The sequence below is a fragment of the Sciurus carolinensis genome, chromosome 3 (genome assembly GCF_902686445.1).
Source record: "Sciurus carolinensis chromosome 3, mSciCar1.2, whole genome shotgun sequence".
NCBI lineage: Eukaryota > Metazoa > Chordata > Mammalia > Rodentia > Sciuridae > Sciurus > Sciurus carolinensis.
This window is the reverse complement of record NC_062215.1, coordinates 169745403-169759340: the sequence shown is the minus strand read 5'-3', so window position 1 is coordinate 169759340 and position 13938 is coordinate 169745403. Positions and strand designations below refer to the sequence as shown.

The 13938-nt window shown below is 39.5% G+C and overlaps 1 protein-coding gene across 11 annotated transcripts in view; it reads left to right on the top strand.

The window, feature by feature from the left end:
* Positions 1–13938, top strand: part of Dock10 (dedicator of cytokinesis 10) — a 231562-nt gene that overhangs the window by 139181 nt on the left and 78443 nt on the right. For all 11 annotated transcript variants that reach the window (XM_047543079.1, XM_047543080.1, XM_047543078.1 and 8 more), the window contains exons 8-11: positions 4389–4572; positions 5852–5937; positions 6237–6320; positions 6443–6598. In XM_047543079.1, the coding sequence (XP_047399035.1) occupies positions 4389–4572; positions 5852–5937; positions 6237–6320; positions 6443–6598 (510 nt within the window). The remainder of the gene's footprint in view (positions 1–4388; positions 4573–5851; positions 5938–6236; positions 6321–6442; positions 6599–13938) is intronic.

The following is a 13938-nucleotide window of genomic DNA, read 5'->3' as shown; positions in this document are numbered from 1 at the left end:
CTGATTAAGTTTGCAGAGATACAGTGTATATGCAGCGTCTTTCTTCAAAGAAGCATAGAACTGGGCTGGGGTGCAGCTCAGTGGTAGAGCGCTTTGCTAGCACGTGTCAGGCACTGGGTTCCATCCTCAGCATCGCATTAAAATAAATAAATAAAAGTAGGGTATTGTGCCCATCTGCAACTAAATAAGACAAATTAATAAAAATATTTTTTTTTAATTTAAAAAAAAATCATAGAACTGTGTTAGACATGCACCTTAGTGCTCTGGTCTGATTTTCTGCTCTAGGCACTTCCTCCCATCATCTCTTACTCAGACTGTGTTTCAGTCTCCACTTAACCTGTTAAGTCCCATAGTCCTACAGATAGGACACCTACAAAATCCTTTTAAAAATGGTTTTTATAGATATCATGTATATAGGTCTAAGCATCACCTTGGAAAGAGTCTTATAGGGGAAACCCAAGCTTGGGATTGGTGCAGGTCAGAATTCAAATCCTAGTTTTACCATTTACTCCCTGAAGACTTTATTTAAATAAGTGACTGGACTTTTTGATCTCAAATTTCTCATCCATGAAACTAGAATAAATGTGCTAATCTGGGAGACATTCAGCCTTCAGTCTTTTCCCTCTAATTTTCTTTTTAATTACAAAGTTCGCAACTTTGAGAGATAGACATGCCATGTGGTAAAGGCCCCCTGGTAAATATTAATTCACCTTCTGGAAACTTCTACCTAAGTGTGCCAATGAATCCATTTCTTTTCTTGCTTCTTCATTCTTTCTCTCATTCAACAGCTTGTCTAGTGCCTGTGACATGTTCAGAACTCTTGTTTAAGGATGGGGAATTCAATTTTCTTTCAAAGTCAAAATCCAAGAAGGACAGAACCACCTACTCACCACTATCCCCTATCCAAGAACTATAATAGAGGTATACCTGGCAGAGTCTACGGAGTGTTCTGGCAGCACAGAACAGTGGTGAACTCTTTTAGGGAAGTTGCAACTCTGCACAGAAAGGTGGGTCTGTCTGTAGATTTTTCACGTGTCTTTGAAGGGATGAGCTACGTGTCCCTGCACTTATGAACTTGACGAAGAACCTTTAACCAGTTCCCCTTACATCCTTTATGCAGGCAGGGACTTCCAGGTTCTTGAGATCACATGGGGAGACAGACATCTATGTTACTGGTCACCTGGGATGTGGGTCCCAGTTCCTACATATTTACTTACAGCTCTTTCTGCCTTGTAAATTTGTTCATCTGGAAAGATTTCAAGTGAGATAGTACAAAGTTTAACCATTACTCTTGTAAGTTCTATTGTAAGGGCACAAAATGTGCCCAGAGATGACTCACATACACACAAAAGCAGAGAACAAATAAATAACTAGAATGAGTCAGACCTATTTGGTTAGGAATTATTGCCAGTTTCCCTTGAATAAAACAAACAAAAAGAAGAAGAACGAAGTCTTTACCTCAGACAGCATATGTATGTACGCACATACGTACATTTATCCTACGTAAACCACAAGGGTAAAAGGAATATTACAAAGATACACTCAGGGGCAGTTTTAAGCCTTGAGTTTTTAACACAGGATTCATCTCAGAAAATATATATATTGGGAAATTTGCTATGTGCAAAATGCTGTGAAAAAGACCAATATGAAAACAGATGTAATGCCTGTCTTCAGAGAGCTTCCAGTCTATGGGAAGGGTGCCCAGAAAAACAAACAAACAAAAAAAAGTGGCATATGCAAATAAGATATGAGTGACATCCCTCAGATAATAAGTCCCAATAGCATATGTAAGAATGAAATCAAGTTTGTCACTGCATGATGCTATATTGTTACATACATATGGCGTGTTCTAGTTCTTCATATCTGTTTACTGACACTCCGTTAATACTATGAGTTCAATAAGAGAAAGTGCTTTTTAAAATTTTTTTTCAGTGCTATGTGACTGGCACAGAAAAAGCTCTCAATAAATTTTTGTTGCATGAGTGGACAAATAAAGCTACAGAGAATGAAAAGAATGGCAAGGAAAGGAGTCACCCACACCAGTAACCTGAATTTGATGTTGTATGTTTCTTTTAAAAACTCCTCTATCGTTCCAGAAAAATTCTGTAGAAGGTGCTTGAAACATAATTGGCACAGTGGAATATGTCGCTTGGATAATTTCCCCTTTGCCATCCAGTCTTCTGCTGGCTTTCGTGGTTTTCTCGGAGATGTGGAACTCTTCCATGTGGACACTGTGGAAGTGAACTAATATGCTTGGATTCGTTAAGCACATTGTGTGTCAGCAGAGCGTGCTCACAGTTTCTTTTTATTTATGAAGTCATGTAGGCGAACGGCAGCCAACTTGACTGGACAAAGTCGCTGCACTGACTACTTTGGCTACTTTGCACTGGACACTGATTTAAGGGAAATAGAGTAAAATTTGGGGATTAAGAGGAAGACCATGATTACTTCTTGATTACCATCCCAATGACTTATCAATTGCACTTTAAGATTATTAAAACATCCCACTCATTGTTTTTATTTTTCACGTTTCTGTGATTTTTTGATCTTTTTCCTTCCTTTTATGCTGCTGCCTTTGAGATTACAGTGTGAGACAGAAACCCAGTCATCTTAAGTATTCCCAGCATAAGTGCAAGTAGTTTCTCTCAAAAAAGATAATTTTACGTTTTGAGAAATTGCCAGCAGAATGCCTTTTCCACTTATAAATGCCTTCTTTGAGAAGCACAAACTTGTTATACTTCACCTGAATTTTTAAAAGATACTTATAATATTGAAGTTGGTAACCATACTCAAAGTTCATTTGAAGGACAGAATGCAATTTAGAAAATCAACTTTTATTTATAAAGTGTTTTATTTCTAAAAATTCCATTGGTTTTGGCCTCTGTGTTTGAAAGAAAGTTGCAGCTCTATGCACGCTTTCTTCTGAACCAACGTGAACATTTACTGAGCTTTGCATCTCCCTCCCAAATTTTTTGTGGCATCAGAGTAATCAAGCAGATTTTTTTCATACATTTGTTTCCAGGACAACAATAAAATTTACTTACATGTCACCATACTCAGGTACTTAACAATATCTTAGCAAAAGTTCTGTCCAAAATTCTGGCCATTTCTCCTTCTTTTCAGAGAATCTACTTCTATTCCTGTTGTTCATGGCCTCCTGTCATAGTTTGACCAATTCTTTCTCCATTCCTTCCTACTGGAATTTTAGTTCCTAAGAATGGGAACTTTCTGTCCCATTCATAAAATACGACTTGTTTTGAACCCATTTACTAAACCCTTCTGTGTGTCCTCACTGTCACAAGATATAGTGGTAAACAAACTGACCCAGCCTTATGGAGGTAGCTTTGAAGGAGACAAGCAAACAAAGAAAATTGAATAAGCATATAATCGGAATTAATATGAGTGTTCAGAAGGACAAGAACCTTTGTCCCCTTGTCCAAAGCTGGGAAATTGAGGAAGGTTTTTAGTTTAGGTGTGAAGAGTGAATTCGAGTCAGGAAAGTACATAGGGGAAACACCAGGCTCTCTGGGTTTAGGGGATTTTCAGGGAGGGGGAACTTTTTCAGATCCTGTGGTAATAAGAAGTACGTATCAGAAGCACATTCAGGGAACCAGATCACGGCTTTCTGGATTAGTCACGAAAGGCAAACAGAGATGTCAAGCTACAGAGCTCCTGGAGACGGGTGGGAAAGCCAGAACCAGGGGCAGAACTGAGCTGTCATTGCCGGGGGATGCCCTTCGAAGCCACTGGACTGAGACAGAAGGCAGGACAAGGTAGAGCGGGGACGGTCTTTAGAAGTCATGAAGAGAAGGAAGAGCCAGCAGCACAGAGTGGACAGTGGTGACTGAGGGGGTGGAAACAAAGCCAGAAGAGAATGTGGTCATGGGGGGCAGGGAAAGGGGCACTTCAAGGAGGAGGAGGTAGCCACCAGGCCACTTCTGTTTAAGATCAAGAAAGACAGGAAGAAAGAAATGCCACTTGGTTTTCTGTGGCAGCATAGAGTTTGTCAGTGACTTGGCAGGTGCCTCTGGATGTGATGAGGTCAGACGCCCAACAGCAGTGAGTCACAGACAGAACCCAAGCTGAACGTGGAGGCAGAAGCTCAAAGCAGTTCTTTGAAGGTTGGAACGTAGTCACCCTCATGCCTGAAGATGAAACCTTTGAGTCAACATACCCACCCAATCCACAACACCTGAATGAAATGTTTCTTAGTACAAATATACTGAGAAGAAACCAAATTATGTGGGACTCTCTGAAATTCTGTCCCGTCTTGAAGGTTTTCTTTGTTGCTCACCTGTACAGAAAGACTTTGAAATCCCAACCACACAGAAAATGTCTCTCACTCCCTAAGACTTCTCATTTGGGCCTTTCTTTCTTTTATACCACAGAATAACCGACTAAGAAAATATGCCTTCGAATTGAAAATGAATGATCTGACCTATTTTGTGCTGGCTGCCGAAACAGAGTCGGACATGGATGAGTGGATTCACACCCTCAACCGCATCCTGCAGATCAGCCCTGAGGGGCCCCTGCAAGGAAGGAGGAGCACAGAGCTCACAGACCTGGGGCTGGGTGAGCGCTCAGGAAACCATCTTCCTTCCTCTGACCTGTGATTTCGGTTCATTGAAAGCAGGAGCGGAGGTGGTAGCTGTCAGTTCTAGCTCACACATCCCTGAGCTGTTTGCACTACTAATAAATCACCTCTAAATCATTGCTTTCCCTGAGAATGTGGTCACCTCTTATAGGTATGATTTTGAGTTGACTGGAAATGATTTGAGGCTGTCATCCAGAAAATAATGTTGGGAGTGATTTGTCAGCAGCATCAAGAAGTATACCCAGGTCTGATGGAAGGTTACCTTATAGGAGGCAGTTTATGTGTTTTCTTAGTAAATGTTATTCTCTGAAAGGGAAAATAAGCTTTACTTCCTCTTAGTTAAAATGTATCTTTCATTTATGGTTTTTCAACCCTATTGAGATGAGCTTATATGTGAAAGTTTCAACACTATATGTGGTAATAAGAAATTTGTTTAAGATAAAAAAAAATTTCTTCTGCCCAGCCTAATTCCCTCATAAGATTCTAATGCATTGTAGGCAAAGAGAAGAAAACAAGAAAGAGGAAAGAAAGGGGAAAAGGATAGACAGCAAACTCACAGCTGTGTGAGAGGCAAGTTTCTGACCCACAGAGTCAGTTACTGCTCCCAAGAGAAAATGATTTTGAGACATTTCACAAAGCACCTCAGTAGATTAAAAAACAAATCCTCTGTAAAGTCTAGTAGTCTTAAGTATCACATGCTATAAATTGAAAGCCTCATGAGATAATAAGGAAGAAAATTATTGGTGATTTTAACACAGCTTCTCTACGTCAGAGTATTACTTACTTAATAATAATTAGAGTACTAATGTTTACAGGGTCCCACAGAGCTAAAGTAACTGAAGCTAGAAGATAGGTTCCAGACTGATGTATTGAGAATGAGAATTATCAAGAATATATACAAAAATATATACACACATATACAAAAAGAAAATATATACATATATAAGAAAACTCTAGTATGCATTGTTGAAGCAAGTCAAGATCACTCCAAGGAAGGGTGCATGTAGCATCTTAAGGAAAGTTCTTACCAGCATAGGAAGGCATCTTGACAAGAATCCCAGAGTGATCTTCAAGGAGTCTGATTTCCAGCCCCTGATGGCATAACAGGATAGCTACTGGAGACAGGACAAAATGAAGGCTTAACTCACCAAGGCCTCTCTAAGTTCTTGAGTCTAACCCAGTTTCATAGGTCACAGGTGTAAAAAGGTATGATTTGGGAATGCTATTTAAAACCCTGTCTCGGTGTATCTTTTCAAGATCCGCTGGATAATTCTGCAACCTGTGAATGTACACCAGAGGAAACAGAGTCTTCAGAGAACAGCCTACACCCAGACTTCCAAAAAGTAATAAAGTTATCCTTGTGATTGCTACTTATTATTTATGACTTTCACAGGAAAAATGGAAATGCTTTCTTTTAAGATTTAGACTAAGGAAGGCATTCAGAACTTTTCATTAATCTAAGTGTTCGCTTAAAGGGAACGCGGCTCTCAAAAACAAAAGCATGTTTTTACAAGACTTATCTTGTATTATTGGATGACATTAAAACAGTGATAACACAGGGATGCTTGTTAACCTTGGGGATGTGGCTGGGGATGCCGCTGGACACTTGGATGCCAAGGACTAACGTGATTTTTCTCCATAGTACCTCACAGAAACTGAAGAGTCTGTCAAAACAACCCGGAACCTAGAAAGGCTGAGTCTGTTCTCCCTGGATCCGGATATAGATGTAAGTTGGAATTCTTTCTGAGCATAACCCTGACCTCTTGATGCAAAAACTGGGGATTTGAATGTAGAATTTTTTTTTTTTTAATGATGAGTAGTAAATACAACTTTGGGCAATTTTTTCAGACCTTAAAACTTCAAAAAAAGGATCTTTTAGAACCTGAGTATGTGATCAAACCCTTCGAAGAGAAAGCTGCCAAGAGGATCATGATCATTTGTAAAGCTCTCAACTTAAATCTTCAGGGATGTGTTACAGAGAATGAAAATGATCCAATAACAAATGTAAGTTTCTCTCTGTTACATCATATGCCAGTCAGCCAACATTACCCACCCCTAGTCAAGATGTTTCTACTCCCCTAATTCAGGCACTGATTTCATATTTAGTGCGCTAGGGAACGTGACTAAGGGTATTTCCCACCTTACAAAAGTATCGAAGTTGTGGAGTGGAATGTCCATGTGCAGCCGTAGAACTTTTCCTTTAACATAAAGAAGAAGCATCAAAGGGATGGTGCTTTGGGGATTCTTTCCATGAAATCAGCACTGTACTTCAGAGTTTCCCAAGGTGGTGTTTGTATCCTCTTAGTGGTACTTGAGATGCCTTTTAAACTGATATTTTAATTTTTTATATATTTATTAATTTTTTTATATATTTATTTTATATATTTATTTTCATTTAGATTTCAGAGATTAAAAAAACAAAGCTAGTAAATCAACTCTGGGATTTCACAGTATTTTTCGTTAGAATAAGGCTAACTAGCAAATCAGGTTAAATAGTATTAGATAAATATTAAATAAATAATAGTGCAGATGGTGCATGCAAGCAGCAAAATTTATGAAGGTGCTTCACTGATATTTGGAGACAACATAGTGCTCCTTAAATCCATATACAATCCTGCTTCTATGAAGCGAACCCTCTTGAGAATTTTTATTAATATTCCAGTGGACAATTCTAGACCAACTGTCAGTGTACATGTGGGAAGGCAGCTCTTTATGAGTATAAACACTATTGAATGTTCAAGTGTAAAGAAGAAAACAAAAATTGCTTGTGATCCTACCATCAGTATTCGTCAGAGTTTACATTTTGGTATATTTCCTTTCATTCTTTTTCATACATTCTGTTCTGATTTCTAATAACTCATTACTCGACTGTCATCTTTCACCCCGAAGAAGAAAACGTACCTCCAGATCCTGATACTAGCACAAGTACTTTAGGAGGCAGGAAGAGCAGTGAGCGTTCATTGGAAAGTGGGTGTGCTCCTTCCCATGGCTTCCTCTGTTCACGATCCAGTGGACCTAGCCTTAGTTGTGCCAGAGAGTGGTTGGCAGATAGAATTAACTCTTTCCAGAAATTTTTCTTCGACACCTACTCACCCTGTGTCTTTAGCCCCTCAGCAGTGCTGTTGGGGCCTCCTATCCCTGGTGAGGCAGCAGCATAGGTTAGGTGCTATAGACCTCCCACGCGAGATGTGCAACCCTTCAATCAGACGGCCTGGCTTGCTGACTTAGGAGTCGTGCTACCCTGGGCAAGTTGCTCACCCTCAGCTTTCTCTGTGTAAACGGGGTTGACAACAGTAACGTGGACATTAAATGAGGTAATATATGGAGAGTCCATAGTACTTGGTGCACAGGAAGCACTAAATAACAATAAAAGATTTATTGTTATGTAAATGTATAGAAAATGACTTTGAAATTTACAAAACTATGCACACAAGACAGTGATATTTTCACGTTACATGTAAGACTCTTGATGAATAAGCTAAATTGAAATTATATCACCAGTAAAAATCTAGCCCCAAAATGAAGTTTCTTCGTGATTTATAACTTTAACTGTGTGCTAGGCATGATTAAAAATGACAGTCATTGAAGTCAAGTTTATTCATTCTTCAAAAAATACTAGGTGATCCTACCATGAGCCAGACTTATTCTAACTACTGGGAGGACAACAGTGAAGAAGATAAACAAGGTTCCCAGTCTCTTGAAGATCAGATTCTTTTTTAGAAAGGATAGAGAGTCAAAAGAAACAAATCAAGAAGTCATGTGCCCTGTGCAAAGTTTTTTATGTATCTATATGGAGAGGTGTGATGCAGAGGACTGGGAGCAGGGACTCCCGTAGATAGGTGGTCATGGAAGCCTCTCTGGGGAAGTGGCACCTGAACAGAGGTCTCCAGGTAGAAAGGGATTAAAAGGCAGGTTGGGGAGAACATTCTAGGCAGGAGAAAGAACAAGCGTAAGTGCCCTGAGACACGTAGGTCTTAGCAGGTTCAAGGAACTGAAAGCAGATGGGGTGGTGGAGACTAACCAAGATGAAAGGGGAGGAACAGTAAGAAATAGGTGTAGGTAAAGTCAGTTTAGGGTCTCATAAGCCAGAGTGGAAAATTCAGATTTATCCTAAACAAGAGTGGATTTATAGCACTTTAAAATGGTGTGGTCTGATTTGCACTTTTAAAAGACCCCATCAGAAGAATGGGTTGGAGGAAATAGGAGTTGTTCAAAGAGACCAGTGTGAAGACCACTACCAATGCTTATTGTGTGCCGGACTGAGGGCCGGCAAGGAAGGAGTGAAATGGGCACATTTGACGGGTATCTTGTAGACTGAACTGGCGGATTTTCCTGCTGTATTGGATATGCAGGATTAGGGAAAGGGCCATCACAAGGGCAAGCCCTGGTTTTTGCTTTGGACATTTCTAAGCCTGATGGCACTACTTCCTAAGATAACAAGACTAGAGTAAGAACTGATGTAGAGGATATGGGTCAAAGACGCCATGATGGCCTAATAAACAGTCATATAGAGATGGGTGTCAGGCAGATTTAAGGGCAGGTTTGGAACTCAGGACTGGTTACGAATGGAGATATAAATTTGAAAGTCTAGTCCAGGTAGTGACCTGGGGGGAACTTCTAGGGATTTCTGTGTACATAGAGAAGGAACCAGGGACGAAAAATTTAAAGGATGAACAGGAAAGTGGTCAAAGAAAACTAAGAAGGAGTAGTTATCAGAATAAGATAAACCATGGAAGAGGGGGTCTAGGCCAAGAAAGAATGAGTCAGTGATACAGAATGGTCCCAAAGTTGGGCTGCCTGAAGTCAAAGAGAAGTCTAATTAAATAATGGCATAAAATAGGGATGGGGGGACAGTAGTAAGTGCAATTTATTTCCATGTAGTAAAACATGTTAGGTGAAATAATCAGACCTTCATGTAGGATTTTTAAAATCCTAGAAAACTTGGTCCTTGAAATTATTTGGAAATTTCAAGAAAATTTAACCCCAATCATAATGTCACCTACTCACTATTTTAAATAAAAATAGATGGTTTTTTTGACTCAGCACATCTTTAGGTACAATTTCAAAATCCCATTTAGAAACTAAAAATCAAAGCTAATGGACTTTTCTTTCCAGTGCCAAGGGCATATGACTCCTTCCACGTGGATTCCTTTATACGATAAGACTCCTATTCAGAAGCTAAGTGTTTGTATTCAGGCCAGACTCACCAGGCAAGGATGAGACCCAAGTTAAGAGAATGGTTTTATTATGCCCTTTCCTATCTGCCAGGCCAAAAGGTTAAGCTGATTTAGACCGTTTTATATGTTTGTTTTTCATTCATGTTACAGTTGATACAAATGTTAAAAAAAAATAGGAAATTACTTTTATCAAAATTTCACTGTGCTAGTAAACAGTGACACAGAAAACAATAATGAAACAGTCTCACTCTAAAAACACATTTGTCATTTAATGACATTGTTTTTAAAATCTTTGTATACATATTAAACATTCTTTTATTAATGTAACTCTTTTAAAACTCATTGCTCTCATTTTAATGAGCATGTTTTAAATTAATTGAAACATTTCTCCATCTTGCTGAAGAGCCAACTACTATATTTAATGAATGAGCATCTAAAGACTCCCTGAAAGAACATGATCATGAAGAGGAAACAATATTTGACATCATGTAATTTTGTAGACAGTAAATCGAAAACCAAATTCAAGTTGATGATTTTATGGTGTAAAATATTTCTTTGAAAATAGGAATTGGTTCCAAAAATCTGGACTAATAAAACTGCTTCACAGCAGAGCTGCATTTAAAATTCTAGGATCTTGAATTTTTAAGAAGAGCAAAGAATTCTAAAACCAAGCAACCTATGACTTAATTTTTTAGGTTTTAAAGGTGCTTTGTTAAACAAAACTGCATTGAAAAGCCAGTGATTCAGAAAGTAAAATTTGACATTTATATTGAAAAAGTGAATTGGGAGAAAAAAATGAATCATCGCATGAACTTTAATTTCTGATGGGTTATCAAAGTAGGTGATTTATTTCCATTCACTAAAAGAAATGAAAATCAAAATGCAACAATTTAGGAAAAATAATAAGGATTTTATTCTTTGACCTTTAAAGTGTTTTGAGTTCTTAGCTACCTGAGTTACTTTAATTTTTTTATTCATCTCTTAGAATAGTACCACTACCACAAACCAAGGGGATTTTTAAAATTAAATTAAATTAGCAAAATATAAAGCATTTACTTTGTAATTATTTTTAAACAATTTGTTGAATTTTACTTTATATGTGCATATATTTTTCTAACAGTAAGGGAACTGGAAAGTACTGCTATTATTTAGGAATCGGTACAGTATCTCTGTTATTAACTACTCATGTTACTAGATTTCAAAGGACAAAAGATACTCATTAAGCATTTAACAAGGTCCCCAGCATGAGTATGTATTTAAAAATAAGTAAATATATTAATAACAATGAAATCCAGATATCTTACTATTGAAGGATATAAGTATAGATGTGGAAAATAGGAAGGTTAAAAGGAACCCCAGAGTATTTGAATTAGAAATGAATGTATTAGTTTTTAACAAATATTCATAGACAAATGGAGATGAAGAAATAGAGAAGTAGTCAAGTATTGTTAATTGTGTGTGTGCTTGTGTGTGTGTATGTATTACCTTCACGTAATGAGAGGGCCCAGGAGTAATAATATCCCAGTGACAAAGAGCACAAGCACCAGATCTTGGTTTCTAAATGTCACCCTCATAAAAAAGAACAAGATACTGAGAAATATCTTGGGCAAAAGTATTGGATGAGTCTGGAATATTTTGTTGGGTAAAAAGGTCCTAAAAATCTTAAGTGGACCTGCCAAAATTCTTAGTAGCTACTTTGAAGGGGTATCTGTAACCAAATCTGGGGCAATTTGAACACCACTATAAATAATGATCATAAGAGATTAAAACTTGTTGAATAAAATATTAATCTATGAGTCTATACTTATATAAATAAATAAATGAATAAAAATGAGGAAGAAGGAAAAGCTCATCTTTACATTACTGAGCACATGTAGAAAGAAAGATGGCACTGGAAAATCACCATTGGTAGCCACATGGTGGCTGTTGGTTCCTTGTTGGTTCATGGTGGCTGTTGGTGGCTGTTGTAAGAGTTACCAGTGGAGGATGAGACAGGTGGATAAATGGTTTGATGAGACATTGGGAGTAATCTCAGAATATATTTCCACAAATGTCAATCATTTAATGAGGGGAAAATGGTGACTTTACAAAGAAGAAAACTAGCAGATATCAGCATAACCAGAAGATCAAGGTTGGCACTACATGCATTTGATTCAATAAACTTTCAAAATAAGGGGGAAAATTGTCAATATCTGGGTTTTTTTGTTTTGTTTTGCTGTGTTTTTTGGTACTGGGGATTGAACTCAGGGTCACTTGGCCACTGAGCCACATCCCAAGCCCTATTTTGTATTTTACTTAGAGACAGTATCTCACTGAGTTGCTTAGCTGTTGCTTTAAACTCACTATCCTCCTGTCTCAGTCTCCAAAGTCACTGGGATTACAGGCATGCACCACCTCACCCAGCTCAATGACTATTTTTAAAAACTCAGGATGGGATTTGCCCCACCTAAAGATCAGAGCTACGGCTTCCAGGATTATCCAAGATGGCCACTCTGGCTTCCAAATGTGTTGGCAAATGGGGAGCTGCAGCTCAGGGTGTGGCCGTGGTCAGCAGGAGGTCCTGGAGACAGGATGCGGTTGGTCAGGCAGGAGTCCTGGACGACGGGTGTGTTTGGTGTGGTTGTGGGATCCTGGAGGCCAGGTGCAGTCGGTCTGGGGTCCCGGTGATAGGGCGCAGTCAGTTGGTCTGGGGGTCCTGGTGGCAGGGAGCAGTCAGTCGATGTGAGGGCCCCAGAGGCAGGGAGTGATCGGTCGGGCTGAGGGATCCTGGAGATGGGGCTCAGTCAGGCCAGGGGTCCTACAGGTCTGACTGTTGTCTCAAAATGGCAACAGCCGCGTGTAATTAAACCTGCAGGTACTGTAACAGTGAATTTCCAGGCAACAGCAGGCAGCTGGCGCTCCACTGGTGGTTGGTGATCAGTTTGCTGACTGTTGTCGGATGATCGGGAGGTGAACCTCGAGCGTTGGGTGATGGATAGGTGTAAGGCAGGCGATGGACAGGCGAGAGGCAGGCAAATGGCGGATGATAGACGCCTGACAGTGAGCAATCTGCACTCAAAAAACGCGTCGATATGCTGGCAGACTGCAGGTGATCACAGCAGACAAACGGGGTAAACAGCAGGGGATCGATAAGCAGCAAAAACTGCCTCACCAAGAAACAGATATCCTCTGCTTGAAACCGGAGTTACGGAGCGACAAGGAACGCAGCCTCCCTCTAGTCAGCCATCTTGGTTCTATTTTTAAAAACTCAACTAAGATTACTCCTTTGAGGAAACTTTCTGCCTTCTCTGACAACAGGCTCCTTTACAACCTGAGACTCACCTAATTACTTATCACACTGAATTTTAATATATAGTTTGTTAACCAGTGTGTGGGATGTGCCTGGAACAGCAGTAAGCAGATAGTAGATGCTTAATAAAGGTTGGTGTGTTAGTTGACTTTTCATCACTGTGACCAAAATACCTGACAAGAACAACTCGGAGGAGGAAATGCTTATTTGGGATCATGGTTTCAGAGCTTCAGTCTGTAGCTGGTCCCCTCCATCACTCTGGGCCCGAGATGAGGCCAAATATCATGGTAGAAAGGCATGGCAGAGGAAAGCACTTGACAGGAAACAGAGACAGTATAGGAACCAGGGATGAAATATAATCCCCAAGGGCTGAGCCCCCAGGACCTACTTCCTCTAGCCAAGTCCCACCTACCTATAGTTATCACCCAGTAATCCATTGAAATTACTAATAAATCAAATGGGATGATAATCTAATCATTTTGTTTCTGAACATTGCTCCATTGCCTAACATGAGCTTTTTTTGCAGGGAGGGGGCACATATTCAAACCATAAGAGCTAGCTATTATTATCAATCTATCAAGCTGTTATAAAAACCTGTGAGAAGTGGTTGGACTAGTGAAATGTTTCTCAATGCAGTCAACCTTCCAGGATTCCATTACAGATTACCAAAGCCTGGAGTAACTGAGGCAACAGGTATTTCCTGACCGTGTAGGAAAAACGACTGAAAGGATTTGTAAGGCAAACCATGCATTGTAGTTCCGTATGTGGCAGAGAACAATAGGTGGGAAAACTAGAGTGGAGAGATGAGTGAAAACCAGTCCTGGGTCTTAGGCGGCAGCTGGAAGCAAGGACCCTGGGTACTTCTCTCTGAGCAAAGG